The 15684-nt window shown below is 36.2% G+C and overlaps 1 protein-coding gene across 8 annotated transcripts in view; it reads left to right on the plus strand.

The window, feature by feature from the left end:
* The window catches only part of LOC127064490 (tyrosine-protein phosphatase 99A), a 328206-nt gene that overhangs the window by 291931 nt on the left and 20591 nt on the right, over positions 1–15684 (plus strand). For 4 of the 8 annotated variants that reach the window (XM_050995614.1, XM_050995616.1, XM_050995613.1 and 1 more), the window contains 2 exons: positions 5382–5569; positions 5684–5798. In XM_050995614.1, coding sequence (XP_050851571.1) covers positions 5382–5569; positions 5684–5798 — 303 coding nt within the window. Of the gene's footprint in view, positions 1–5381; positions 5570–5683; positions 5799–7365; positions 7737–7867; positions 8130–12100; positions 12776–15684 lie in introns of those variants that run through there. The other 4 variants (XM_050995618.1, XM_050995619.1, XM_050995620.1 and 1 more) reach the window with 4 other exon arrangements.

The following is a 15684-nucleotide window of genomic DNA, read 5'->3' on the forward strand; positions in this document are numbered from 1 at the left end:
ACGTACATGGATACATGAGTATGTACGTACGTGCGCGTTTGTGTGTGTCTGTGTTTCTCTTTACCGTTCGAATAAACTCAAACACATCGATCTGTTATTCAGTAAATCGCAAGAAAGTGATTTCGTTCGTACCAAGACAAAATTCGAAAATAATTATCGATCATCGCGAACATGATCGTTATTGTACGTATAGATTGATGTACGATTAGAATGATTATCGATGGACATTGATACATTTGTAATAATCGTAGGATATTCATTTATTCCATTCTCGTTGTTACACAATAGAGATATGTAAATTAATTGAACAGAGAGATATTCACTTAATTGAAATTGAGTCATTTGTAAATTCTCAATACGTTTGTGATAATCGAAGGAGTAACGTGAGTTTATTTGATATTCGGTTATCTTGTTTCGTAGATACCTAACTAGCATTAATCCAATAAATTCATTGAACTGAAATAGGATGAAGCTTTAAAGTGTATTATCTTGATCATTCGATCCAGATAGAATGAATGAAACACGTGTAACGAGAACGTTTGTTTGTAAATGTCAATATCTCCTGTTGTAACTATTACTACTACTACTATGGCCACTACTTCTACTACCACACTTTGTTCGACGTTTAGATAGTTACTAACTAAGAGACACACAATTCCCTCTTGCATTCATCTTGTGAACGTAGATACGATACCCCTTACCTTAACATTCTCTTGCATTTGCAGTTAGTTATCAGAATGTCATACGACGAATGAACGTATCTCTTATCAAGATATCGAAACATAGAAATAAAGATACGTTTCCTTTATTTTTCGAGACACGTTCGTAACGTTTAACACGTGGGTCATCGACATAGTGGATCGAAATTAAAATCGTTATTCCTATCGTATCTTTATCGACTTTCAAGTTAATACGTAAATATCAATAGATACACGCGTAAAATTCATCTGCTTTTAGTTTGTACATACATTGGATTCTATTTCGTTCATCTAATTCAGCTTTGAATCAGCTTCGCGTGCGAAGCAACGAGAAAGTAGAGGTTTAAAGACCACAAGAGTGAAAGAGAAAGAGGGGCAGAGAGAGAGAGAAAGAGAGAGAGAGATAAATAGAGAAATTGGGTCCATACGAAAATGTGTGTGCTTATGTATACGTATATATATATATATACATATACATGTATATATATATATATATGTATGTACGTATTTGTATACATACATATATACTTGTGTATATACATGTGAGTAGTGCGTTGTACAGGACGGGAATTCACGATGGCTTAAATGAAAGCCCACGCTCCCGGATCAATAGGGCACCAACGAAACTTCTCCTACCACTTTGGTCCAGCTTCGATACGCGTATATCGCTTCTCGTTCCCGTTTACGGACCTCGTTCGGCTGTCCACCATAAATATATAGCGCAACCGAGCCACCAATTAGCCATCGGCCCACCCGTCGACGTGGCATCCGAGTTAAAGTTCCCTCTCGCCCTTTTACCAAAGCACCGTTAGAAAATTAGAGGCGTTCTAGTATACTACAAATAGCTACCTTCTTTCACGTATATGTGTGTATATATATATATGTATATGTATATGTATATATATATGTATATGTATATATATATGTATATGTATATGTATATGCATATGTATATGTATATGTATATGTATATGTATATGTATATGTATATGTATATGTATATGTATATATGTATCTATTGGTTCTCAGTTTCCGATACCCAAGAGGGATTTTGTGATCGTCTTACAGATTTTCATGGAAAGATACTCTTCGATATTATTATTATTTTTATTATTTCTTTCTTTTTACTTTTTCAGACGAGAGTTTGGAGGTTTGAGAGGACGAAAAGAGATGGTAGAATTTTTATCGGTACCACGAATTCGTACGATTTTACGAAATATCAAAATGAATGATGTATTATTTCTTTTTTATTTTCACCAAAGTACGATATATCGATGATTGACACGTATGTGATAATTAATCAGAAAATGATTTTTTAATAATAAATTGACTACTGTTTCGATCACACGGAACTGCAATATAGTATCGTGTAATTTCGAAGGAATTATTATTTTTTTCTTTTTAATTTATATCAAAGTACAATATAACGATGATTGACAAGTATAGGATGATTAGTCAGAAAATGATTTTTTAATAATAAATCGAGAACTGTTTCAATTACACAAAACTGCAATACAATATCGTGTAATCTCGGAGGAAGATATCCCATTTCCATGATTGAAACTATCTATGTAACGATAACCGAACGATTTTAAATAGCGAAAAATTACGATATATTTACATCTGTTCAGGAAATAACTATAAAATAACTTTTTATTTCTGCAGCAATGAAATTAGTTTGACGTTTTTCCTTTCCTTGCTGTTTCTTTTTTTAACGTTCTTTTTTCTTCTTCGTCATGTTCTGATATAATAGAGTTATTCTTAATTTTTATTCTTAATTTTGGTAATCGAAATATTCGAGATGTATGATATAAATTTTCGCGAAATGTTGCGTTTTTAAGAAAAAGCAAGAAAGAATAAAGAGAAAGACGAAAACGAAAAGAAAACAAAAACTGTTCGGAAATAACTATGAAAGGACAATTTATTTCTGTAGCAATGAAATTAGTATAACGTTCTTTTTCTTTCCTCGTTTTTTCTTTTTTTAACGTTCTTTTTTCTTCTTCGTCATGTTCTGATATAATAGAGTTATTCTTAATCTTGGTAATCGAAATACTCGATATATGGATTTTCACAAAATATTGCATTTTTCAGAAGAAGTAAAAAAGAGAAAAGAGAAAGAAAAAAACATTTGCATTTTACAAAACATTCAGCAAAGTGGTCGCGACGTATCCATTACATTTATGTTTTAAGCTTAACGATTGGAAAAACACTTATCAAACACTAATATCCTCTTCGTACGTTCCATCCTACTACTCCTCACCTCTCTCTCTCTTCCTCTTCTCTCCGTCTCTCTTTAAAAGCATTTTACCGTTCTTTGGCAAAAAATCTGTATGTCCGATAATTTCTCACGAAAGCATAAAATCCAACGGCACCGTCATAAACTCAACGCCGCGCCGCGAGGTAATAATAAGTTAACGCAGATTTAGCGTCGGTAAAAAATGTAGCTCACATTTATCGTAGAGCTAAATTGCTCGGCGAAGTGGCGAGCGGAAATCGCCTAAAAGACTTATCACTTTCTACTTATCGCGCCAACACCTGAACCATGCTAACGCAGCCTACGAATTCTTGTTATAATTCGGTGTCTCATTCACCGATTATTTATCCGTGAATCCGTAACCATGAATTCGCTTATGACATCCTCTCTTAACACTCTTTTTATTTATTCCTTTTTCTCCATTTTGTGATACTCTAAAAATAACTGGAGCTATAAAAAGTATAAAAATAAATCGACGATACATTACACGAATGACAAATACAAAATTAAAATTAGCAAGTTGTTCTACATTTGAAATATTTCTAATGTCTCGTTTCTCTAAACGATGCATATTTCTTCCCTTTTTTTCTTTTTATTTTTATTTTCTATTCGTTCTTTTTTTTATTCGTTGCATTCTCAAACACGATATACATGAAATTTTTCGAAGTAAAGAGGACACATCATAAAAATGCTTTTTAATTACAAACCACGTATATTAATTACATAGACGTATTTTGCCATAATACGTTGCCAAAATTGAAACCTATATATACAATATCAAAAATCTAAATTGTTTCTCTTTTTCTCAGCATTACCTTCTCTACGTCTCATTAAGAACTTCCGTCAATTAGAGTACCACAAAGTTTCGTTCGACGTAGACTACGCGTAACTCGATACCATTCTCGCGTGGTCAACTTTGCTTTCTCTCTCTCTCTCTCTCTCTCTCTCTCCCTCTTCCTCTCTCTCTTTCTCTCTCATGACGATCTCTCGCACAATTAACACTTTACTCGTGGACATTAAGCCTCGGCTGGTGGGTTAGTTGTTTCGCATCAGTTCCGGCCACAGTGACGTACGGCGCGCATTAAATGTCTTGAAATTATTTCTCCAACAATTTCTCATCTGCCATCGCGTTGGCGATGGTCACGAAAGCGTGTACACACATACATACCTACATATATACATACATGTATACATATATATGTAATATACACATACAAAATGTGAGTTAGTCAACTCATGTGTAGACTTCGTGTGGAAGAGTGTAAGTGATTCGTGTTATCTCTATCTCTTTCTCTCTCTCTCTCTCTCTCGTGTGTGGAAAGGACGGAGAGTTTCAGAAGTGATGCGGACGCTAATTATTTCGAACAGCTCCCGAGTTCTGACGGGGACAACGAGCTTTCTGCCTTCGTCCTCGGCGAAAAGGGACCACGAAACACATTATCCCGGCAGGAGAATTATTACGCAGGTGTTTTTCACTCTCCTTCCTCAACATAGAAACCTTGTCTCTCCTTCCCATTGCCAGGGATTCCCTCTTGGTAGAATTTAATCGGCTTAATTGCAAGATTTCTGTTCTATCAAAATTCATTGGGAAATGAAATATATCGTACGATCTTTTTTATTAAAATTTGGTAAAAAGAAACAAAGGTGTCCGAGAGGTTTACGATTAATTTTCTCGTCAATATTTCTACGAGAAATTTACGAAGAATAAGATTCTTCGTAGTAAACGTACGATTTTTTCTTTCCACTTTTCTTTTTCCTTCCCTTCTTTTTTGTTTTTTTGTTTTTTTTACATTTTAATGAGTAACCAGTCTGCAAGAACGAAAGTCTTAATTAAGTAAAAGTTTTGCTATAGTTTATACGACGTATTTGATGCTAACGTTCATGTAAAATGTTTGTGAAATACTTGTTAAAAGTTGACGATATTGCGAAAAGATTTTTCTACGGTACATACGTACTTACGTATACGTATGCCGGTTGGTGCAAAGAAAGGGGAACTGTTGCGATAAAAGTGAGGAAGCTCCGAACGTTGTGACCATTAAACTTCCATTTGCAGCAATGAAACTAGCTCGAGTGTTCCAGGCAGTAAATTTATAAAAAGATTCCTTGGTAAAACTTAGAATCCGATTGAGATTCTTGCAGATGGTCGACCGTGGAAAATTTCAAAATGCAGACTTCCAATGAGCGCGGTCTCCATCCTGCGGAAGTTTTAATGTACCCAAGAATATTTCCATAAATTTTCTTATACGATAAAGCGGCGAAACGATTACGTGCTACCTACATATATATACATATATATATATATATATATATATATATATATGATGTGTGTATGTATGTGTGTATACATAAAACCCAGATGTACATGTATATATATATACAAGTATATGTATGTGTAACACAAGTTTGAAAATCGCACCTTCTGTTTTCAGTTCCCGAAGGTAAACCCCTTATCACTAGCGCGTACAACACATCGTCGACGTCTATATATTTGGCATGGAAACCACCTAGTCGTGACACTATACATGGCGAATTTCTTGGATATCGAATTGGATATAGACCACGAGACAAAACGAATATGGAAATGAAAGATATCTACATACGAGATCCCGCAGTAGACGTAAGTTGAAGAGCAATATGTAACATTGACATATTTTTTAAATCAATTTTCTTCTCGAATAAAACTTCTACTTCTCTTGCATGTATATATAAGATTTATTCTTATATTTTCCAGAATCACAGTATTCATAATTTGGAAATATACACGCAGTACCTCGTATCTCTTCAAGTTTTCAATCCGGAAGGTCATGGACCAGCCACAACAGTTTCAGTGATGACCGACGAAGGAGGTAAGTCTGAGAAAATCTCTACTATTATTTCTCGTATTTATCATCTTCGTATTTCGACAAAGTCGAGCAGCCGATAAAACAGATTTCTTTCTTGTCGAGTTATTTTTTTTATTCGATTGTCGATAAGTAAGTTTTCGTTATATACAACGGTCGTTAAGGAAAATTTCTACATTTAAAATACGTAGTTTGATTTTATCGACTGTGCATTTCCATCAAATTTGCAACTTTATCGAAAAAGAAAAAAAACGAAAGATTTTGAGATCTCCTATAATGGCTTGATATCGATTGAGACCTCTTGATATCGATGAGAAACGTAAGAGCAATTGATAAAATAATCATTGTAAATATAATTATCACGAATGAAAGATAAAGTAATAATAAAAAAGAAGTGATTCCATCTTCATTAAATCATATACAAATCAATTAAATCTGAATGTATCAACAATGCGATATACTCTTCAACGAAAGCTAAAAATACACAACGTATCTACAATGTTGACAATACTTTTACGAATAAACAGACGAATGTATTTTTAATAAAATAAACGTGAAACGATCGTGGCACCAAAATAGAAGAGTACGATCCTGGACTTCCTCGCGTAGTTTCTACTTCTCACCCCTCTTTCCGTGGTACCCTGGAGAGCCGTCATTGGTCGAATTCACTATTGGCAAATTCACCTACTTATAACATGCTTCGAGGCAATACGCACGATGTTCGAAGAGAAGAGTTTGGAACGTGCGTAACGACGAAAATAATTTTCTCTTACTCGATCTTACGATCTTAGAAAGATAATTTGATCCTTAAAGGACCTTGGTAAGGTTTCTTTCGTACTCGAGCAGGACGAACAAACAGCTGGCGATCCTTCTGTATTTTTGGAACAAAGAAAAAACATGGCGTCCTCACGAATAAGAATACGAAAGAAATTCTTCAAATTTTTATCGTCATTACGATACCTCCAAAAATGGATCTTTCTTCGTTACTTTCAGAAAAAAAAAATAAAAAAATAAAAAAGAAAATAAGGAAAGAACGAGAAAAAAAAAGAAGACAAAAAAAAGACAAAAAGAAAAATCAATACGAACGTATCTTGAGAAAAAAGAAAAACAAAAAAGATACGAATACTATAATCGTGCTGACAAAAGAATAACGATAATAAGTCACGTGGTACCGAAACGTATAAATACGTTACTGTCGGCCCATCGGCAGCAGGTTTCCAGCTGCTCTCGGTCTCGTCGGTGAGTACTCGTCGTTCTACGTCAACGTTCGTTCTCTCGTGAGAGGGCACGCTCGGAATAGCCATGATCGTCTGCACATTGTCACGTGCCCTGTTCTTTCGACGAAAAATTAGAATACATCATTGATTGACTCAAAATCGAAGAGAAGTCATTTAAATTGTTTTCATTCAACGATTCGTCGTAAAGAATGAAAGAAACATAATGAGCAGATGTAAGAGAGACTTATAACAACAAAGGATCATTTTGAAGATGAAAGAAGAGAGAAACAAGAGAGAGAGAGAGAGATGAAAGAGGGGGCGAGAGAGGATAAGGGAGTTTAAGTGGTGGGGGTAAAGGAGGGTTCAAGCTCTGTGCACGTCGTTTCGGTCGGCACTGCAGCCGCGCCTCCGCGTTTCACGATCGATTTTCCACGATTTTTCACTTCGTCTCTCGTGTGGCTCTCCTCGCTCGTTCGCGAGGAGGAGTTGTCTGGTCGCGGTGTGTGTTCGTGGCCGAACGTGACGCGAGACGAACGAGACGGTTCGGTCTCTCCTTCTCTAGCAAAGAAAAAAAAAAAAGAAAAGAAAAGAAAAAGAAAAAGAAAAAGAAAAAGAAAAAGGAAAAGAAAGTAAGGAGAGGTGAAATATAGAAGGAGAGACGGTTGAATAAAAGGGAAGAAGAAAATATAAATAATACAGAGGAATAGTGTTGGTTCGAGTGAGATAGGTGATGTGATTTTTTTTTTATAGTAAAGAAAAGGAAGATAGAGAGATAAAGAAAGAAAGAGAGAGAGAGAGAGAGAGAGAGAGAGAGAGGGTAAGAGCGTGGACAGAGTTAGGAGGTGTGTACTCGTCGTTTGCGTGCATGCGTGCGCGTGAGAGAGAAGCAGTGTGCTCGTGAACGCCGAGCGAGCGCGAGCTCTTTGCTCGAGCGTGTTTCTCGTTTCTTCATCATCTTCTCCTTTCTTATTGTTATTGTTATTGTTATTATCATTATTATCATTATTATTATTATTATTATTATTATCATTATCCTTTATTCTTCTATCTAACTCTCTGTCATCCTGTGTAGTAGCTCCTCCTATAAGGACACGTCGAGTTTGTGCGTCGTGCTTCGTGCGTGAGTAATACGATAGTAAGAGAGAAAGAGAGAGAGAGAGAGATGACATTAGGTGCATCGTTGTAAGATGCAACCCTTTTGAATTGTCTAATTGTTGGTTCTTTCTTATTTTTTCTTTTTTGTTAATTCGCGTTCCTTCTTCTTCTTCTTCTTCTTCTCCTTCTCCTTCTCCTTCTTCTTCTTCAAATACTCTGTTGTTCTGTCATTCTAAAGTCGAGGAAGCCAAATCGTTGGATGGACATTGCTCGAGGTCGAAGGTCGATACTACTATACATATACACGAGGAGGGGTCGTAGTGTACCCGAATCGTTAAGTTGGAACGGTCGATGGATCGGGTAGGCGACCTATCTATCTATCTATCTATCTATCTATCTATCTATCTATCTATTTATTTATCTATCTATTTTCTTCTACAAGCTAACTTCTTTCCTTTGAGTTTCCTCGTGTTTTTAGTCCCATGGGATTAAAAAGTACAGGTCGATAATTCGAGTAAGCTGGATTGCTTTATCGTTCGTTTTCGTCTTTAAGAAGAACGATATATATATATATATATATATATATATATATATATATATATATATATATATGTACGTACATATACACACGCACGCGCACATACACATTCACCGGAGATTTCAAGTGCTTTGGGAGAATAGACTGGGCTCGAGTGTAGTCAATAATCCTCTGAAATCTCCTTTCAACCGATATATTATATATCTAAAATATATCTACAAAGTGAACTATATTATGTGATATTGAAAATTATGAAGTCGTTGATTTTATAAAAAAAAAAAATCTGTTTCTTCAGAAATTTTCTTCGAATCGAGTAGAATTTTAATCGATTTTCGTTTCGTATATGTTGGATACGGGAAAAAAAATTGTTTTCGCGAGAAAATTCGTCGTTGTTTTAAAAAGTGGCTCGTCGAAAGAAAGACAAAAAAGAACAATCAGCGTGTAAGTAGTTGATATTTTTCGGCCGCGAGTTTCGTATCGTTTCGTTCAGCGGAAGTTAACGAGGAAAACGTCGATAGGGTCGAGCTCTGCTCGTATCGTAGTCGTCGTAGTCGTCGTCGTCGTTGTAGTCTTCGTAGTCGTCGTCATTGTAGTCGTCGTTCGGGTGTCGTCGTTTAGTCTATTCGTGTGTACGTTTCTATACGTATACTTATATGTATATGTATGTACATACATCACATATAAATCCACTATCCACTCCTTCTATGTAGAGAGAAGCAGAACGCATATATATGTGTGTGTGTGTGTGTGTACATGTGTATATGCTGTCCTCTGTACTGTTCTGCCTCTGCTATACTCTCTATGTTAATATGTGTAGATGTCTGCTATGTATACATACGCGTTTGTATGTACCTGGCATACGTAAGTTTGTGTTGCGAGTGATTCGTCCACGTTCTCTGTTGTGAGCTGAGTCATCAGGATTTTCACTACTAGATAAACTAGATTTTAGATCTCTCTTTCTACTTCTTCCTTTCGACGCATAGATCTTTTTTCTTTCCGGTAACACATCCTGTCTTTTTCTTTTTTCCAAGCATCTCTTTCTTTCTCTCCCCGTCTCGTTTCTCTCTCTTTTTTCTTATGAACGAGTTAAAGCCACTTATGGTATAGGTCAGCATTGATAAAAAAATCTCGAAAGAATTTTTTCTTACACATATACATATACATATATACATGTATACTTTTTTTTATTAGAAATCGTAATATTTCTATATCGCTTTTGGGGAATCCGAGGATGAAAAGAGTTGGTGTGATTCCTCTCGCGTTCGACCTTCGACGACGACGAAGAGGAGAGGAAGAGGAAGAGGCGGAGGAGCCGTTGCTCCGCACGCAGAGATTCAACTCTCGACGTCCGAGCGATGCTGCCCCCTTTTGCATTTTAATGCACGCTTTCGGTACCGTTCCACGCCTTTGATTCCTCTTCTATCTTTCTTCCTCGTATACGGATGATGCTGTTATCTCGTTATGTTTGTCTCTTTCTTTCTCTTTAACTATTTCCCTCTTTATCTATCTCTCTATTTCTCTCTCTTTCTCTTTCTCTCTTTCTCTCTTCTTTTTTCAATTTATCTCTATCTTTCTCTTGTTTTCTATATATATATATATATATATATACGTATATGTATATATGTGCCTCTGTCTCTCTCTCCTTTCATATTATCTTTGGGAGACAGACGAATGAACGAGACTATTAAAAGCAGCACGCTATAAACTAGTAGTATCGAACTCTCGTTCTCTCTCTCTCTCTCTCTCTCTCTTTCTCTATGTATCTATCTATCTTTCTCGTTTTGTGTATTTCTCTTCTTGTATCCTCTCGTCGGAAACATCCGATTAGACCGATAAATCGAAGCCGAGGAATCCATTTGCCAAAGCGCCACTTTTCCTCTTTCCTTCTTCCTGTCGATTGATTTCTATTTTCTCTCTCTCTCTCTCTCTCTCTCTCTCTCTTTTTATTCTCAATAAAGCTTTCATGAAGAAAGAGAAAGAGGAAGATTACGCATAAATAGCAGACTGAACAATTTCTTTCGTTTCATTTATTACCATCATCGTTATTATTATTATTATAAAATATTTCAAAGTCAGAGATCAGATAGAAATGCTGAATGGAAATATTTTCAAATTCGATCAAAATCATACCTACTATTTTTATTTGAATTCCTAACTACATGTATACATACATATGTCGTTTAAATGTAAAAGCTTAATTCAAAGCTCAGAATCATGGCGGAACGCTCCCTCCCCCACCCACCCTCGTAACGATGACAGCAACGAATATCGCTTTGTTCATGGCGTCCTCGTACGCTCATCCTTCTCTTCATTCCTTTCTCTCTCTCTCTCTCTCTCTCTCCCTCTCTCTTTTTCTCTCTCTATATCTATCTATCTATCTATCTCTGTCTCTCTCCTTTTTTTCTCTCTTGCTGCCGGTTTTGACGCACTAAAAATACGAGGGGGAATAGCTTTAAAGCGTTGCAGAGGGGCCGAATAATTGTTGCCGGCGCTGTCACGGTGAACCTGACGTCGTCATAGTCTATCTCTATCTCTCTTTCTCTCTCTCTTTCTCTCTTCTTCCTCTTCTTGGTTGGTATATCCTCGATGAGAGACAATCGAGAGCATAATTCCGACTAATCGAGGCACTCGTCGCAATTACATCCAACACGCTTACCGTACTTTAGCTCGTTTTTACCTCTTTCCTTTTCTATAATATTCTCTCTCTCTCTCTCTCTCTCTCTCTCTCTCTCTCTTTCTTTCTCTCTCTCTCTCTCTCTCTCTCTCTCTCTCTCTCTCTGTTTCATTCTCTTTCGCTCTCTTCTTTTCTCCCCTATATATGCACACATGGACACACGCATAAGTGCATATTTCTTCACCTCCCTCGTTTCCCTTTGTTCTTCTCTATATTCTTCTCCTTCTATCCTTTTCTCTTTTACACTCTTTTTTTACACGTACCAGCGCACACGGCGTGAGAATCGAGAAGCTTTTAGGAGTCTCGAGGATGTGGGGAAACTCGTCTCTTTGCATCGAAACGAAGCAACGTAATCCAAGATCTTATCGTTCGTTGAGAGTCCCTAGGAAATTAGAAATTTCGTTTTAGCATCGTGCGAAATTCCGTGACTCTGAAGGGAAGCTTTTATTCTCTCTCTATCTCTCTCTCTCTCTCTCTCTCTCTCTCTCTCTCTCTCTCTCTCTCTCTCTCTCTCTCTCTCTCTCTCTTTCTTTATCTTTGTCGCTGTTGAAGTGTGAATGATAAATCAACCTAAAGATCCTACATTGAATTTATATAATTTTGTTTACACCTTCACAAGTATATTCTTACGTATAATATATTTCCGTCCGTTTCTCTCTCTCTCTCTCTCTCTTCTTCTCTCTTCTTGAATCCAAACAAAACAAAATAAAAAAAAAAAAAAGAAAAGAAAGAAAAAAGTATGAATTTTCGCTTTACATATCTTGACGTTCTCTCGTTATCCTAGCAGTGACAATGAGGCGACGCAAACTTTCTCTCGGTAGTAACGAAGAAGGGGAAGTATAGAGTGCACATCATTATGCACTTTAACGAGTAACTCCGAGCGTGGAATAGTCGGACGAAAGAGACACGTGACCATAAGAGAACGTATATACCACGAGCATCATAAACAAATACCATCGAAGGTGAGGAAGGAATAAAAGAAATAAAAGAGAAGAAAAAAAAAAGAAAATAAAACGAAAGAAGAACGGAACGATAAAATTAAGAAGAGGACGAAAAAGGTAAGGGGAGGAAGGAAAATGGTGGAATTCGTGAAATAATCGATTTCGAGCAAGCGATTTCCTCCTCCTCCTCCTCCTCTTCCTCCTCCTCTTTCACCTCCTCTTCTTCCTCTACCTCCACCATTCCTTCTTTAACGAAGGAAAAATGGCTAGCGGCGGTCAAAACGACGCTCGAAACAGCGCCGCGACAACCACAACGATTTTGACACTGAGGATCCTCCTTGGAGCAGGATTACTATCGCATCTTCTGTCGCATGTCCTTGCTCAAACGGAGGACCCACAAACCTCTTTAGAAACAACTACGTCAACTGGTACGACAACGACGTATGAGCAAACGACTACTTACGTCGTTCCCGGATCTTCTTCCCCTTCGACAGAGAACAAGACCGACCTTTATAAAGGTAAAATCAGAATATGTGTGTACATATATTCATTTGTCTGTTTGCCTTTGTGTATGTGTATGAGTGTGTGTGTGTGTGTGTGTGTGTTGCGTGAATATATAACTTTAAAATGACATTCATCGAACGTGAGTTTAATCTTGAAAAGTCATTTTCTTGTCTGTTCTTCGTCTAGCATTGTTAACGATCGATCGATCGTACGTTTACGGGGAAAGATATACCGGGTGTTTTGAGATAAGTGGTCTTATCATACTATGTGACGAGTATTACATTTTTCATTGTTCGTTATCTCGGACAAGATTTCTTGAACTGCAGTATATATGAATATATATATATATACATTGCAGTTCAAGAAATCTTGTTTTATATATATATATATATTATTACAGATATACATGTATATAAATACATATACACACACACATATATATATTTGAATCATGTTAACGTTTGAGAATATATATTAGAACGAATTGGATATACAATTTTTCTAATGATGGCTCTATCTTTCTGTTTCTTTTTTTACACATTGAAATCAAGTCATCAATCAATACATATATACTTTACTAACTGCTAATAGGAAAAGCGAAAACAGGAAAGACTGAAAGTTTCTCGTTATGCGATTAAAACAAAACAGTCGTTTTCTCTTAGACATTAACGATTTATTTTCTTCTTACATTCATATCATTTTAAATACACATACATACACACACACACACATATATATATGTATAATATATATATATATAAAAATGGAGGAGGCAAGCTCGGACTCACAAGCCTGTCGCAAGATTTACCAGTCTTGTAATCGACGCTTAACTCATTTCCCGTTCCGTCTTGATTTCGAGGAACGAGTTGCGACGCGTATTACATTTCTCATATATATGATACAATATATATATATATATTATATATATATACACATGTGTGAAAGTGTGCGTGTATAGATATAAAATGCGTATGGATGTGTTGATACCGTATTATAGGTAAGATCGATACGGAGAGTGCGCGAGTGAGCTAACGCTTAACAAGCGACGCGTAGGTGTACTTACTTTGTCTCTCTCTTCTTTTTCGTCTTCTTTATGTCTTCTTCGTTTCATTATTTCTTTTATCATTATTTTTTCTCTTCTCTTTCTCTTCTTTTTCGTTTTTAAATGTTTTGTTTATTTCCTTTTATTACTTCTTTTTTTTATTTTTTCTTTTTTTCTTATATACTTTTGCATACTTTTATTTTATTAATTTATTTATTTCTTCTTTCTGTATTTTCCTCCATCTTTTACAAACGAATGTTACGCGTCAACTTACGTAAACTCTTATCTTATATTTATATAAAAATCTTTTATAATGACGAAATCTCATATATTCCGTCTTCCTCGTAATTCACCTACGTTCCATACCATTTTCCATTGTTCCCCTTCGATAGAAGAAAATGCAGCTTGTTAGTTTTGTTTACGGCAGTCTGACGATGCCCGAGGTCTACTCGTTTATCTTGAATTTTCTTCTTCATCTTTTCCTACGGAATATGAATCTTATATTTTTCTTTTCTTTTTTTTTTTTTGCGAGTACATAGATATTTCTTTTTTTCTTTTCTTTCTCTTCCTTTCTTTCTTTACGATATATTTAAATAGCCTAAAAGTGCTTTGGAATGGAATAATTTTCGATAAGATATATAATTATGTATCATTATAAGAAAACGTTATCTAATACTCACAGAAACGATAAAATCAAAAGGAACCTTTTCTTAATACATTCGAATCACGTTAACGGTTGACAAGAAATTCGTACGAATTCTATTTTTACGCTCTAGTTTCAAGGTCGACTCCTCTCCCGGTTGATTCCCATGAGTTTTAAGAAGCTAACCTTCGTAGTTGTATCGAGCAAGGATACACAACGATACGCATACAACGAACATATAACTAGGTTTTAAAAATGAAGGATAATCATTCAAGGATGTACTTAACAACAACATAATTTTATTCCATCCAAACCAGTTTGTTACTGTGAATTCGTAGGAATTCTTAAGGGTTTCAAAAAAGAAGTAACGATCGGTATGTAGTTCGATTATAGTTGCGTTGAGAATATAATGCCCTCTCTCTCTCTCTCTCTCTTTCTCTCTCTCTTTCTCTTACTCCCTTTACAGATCGAGAAGCAGGTACATACACCTCGGCCATTTCTTATCAACTGTTCCTTTCACTCGCGAACCGTTACTCACTGCAAGCCGATCCAAATAAAGACTCTTTCGCCTACTTCGAAGCTCTCCAACTTGCTTTAACCACAAGTAACAGACATACATATATACATAAAACACATACATTAACATGGAGAGTACGGTTAAACCGTGGAAAACAATAATACGTTTCTCGATTCCCCCTGGGGGTCCCTTGCTCCCCATTTTGACATTCCAGGGCAGCTCGTAAAATGCATCTCTCTCTCTCTTTCTCTCTCTCTCTCTCTCTCTTTCTTTCCTTCCCTCTTTTTCTTTTTCTCTCTTTCTTTTTTTTCTGTATTTCTCTATCTCTATCTTTCACCTTCCCTCGTTTAAAAACCATTCCGTGACGGCTCAGTGCAACGATAACATCTCTCCCTTTTACCAGGTCAGTTTTCCCGTGAGCACACAGCCATTTGGAAGAAATGATTAGGAAGGAACGAGGCGAACCGGTAGCTTTATCTCGGTCCCCTTATACCTTACCATGCACCTCTCTGATTACTTCGACTGATTAAACGAGAGCATCTGGCCTTCGAAATGTAAAAAAGTAGAAGTGGAAGAAGTAACAAAGAAAATCACTTCTATATTCATACCTCCGTCTGTATTTTTCCGCAAGTTACAATATTTCTCTAACTTTAATCTCTCTGCTCCAATTTAAACTATTTTCCTTTCTTTCTTTCTTTCTTTTTTTCTATTTCATTCATAC

The sequence above is a fragment of the Vespula vulgaris genome, chromosome 6 (assembly GCF_905475345.1).
Source record: "Vespula vulgaris chromosome 6, iyVesVulg1.1, whole genome shotgun sequence".
Taxonomy (NCBI): domain Eukaryota; kingdom Metazoa; phylum Arthropoda; class Insecta; order Hymenoptera; family Vespidae; genus Vespula; species Vespula vulgaris.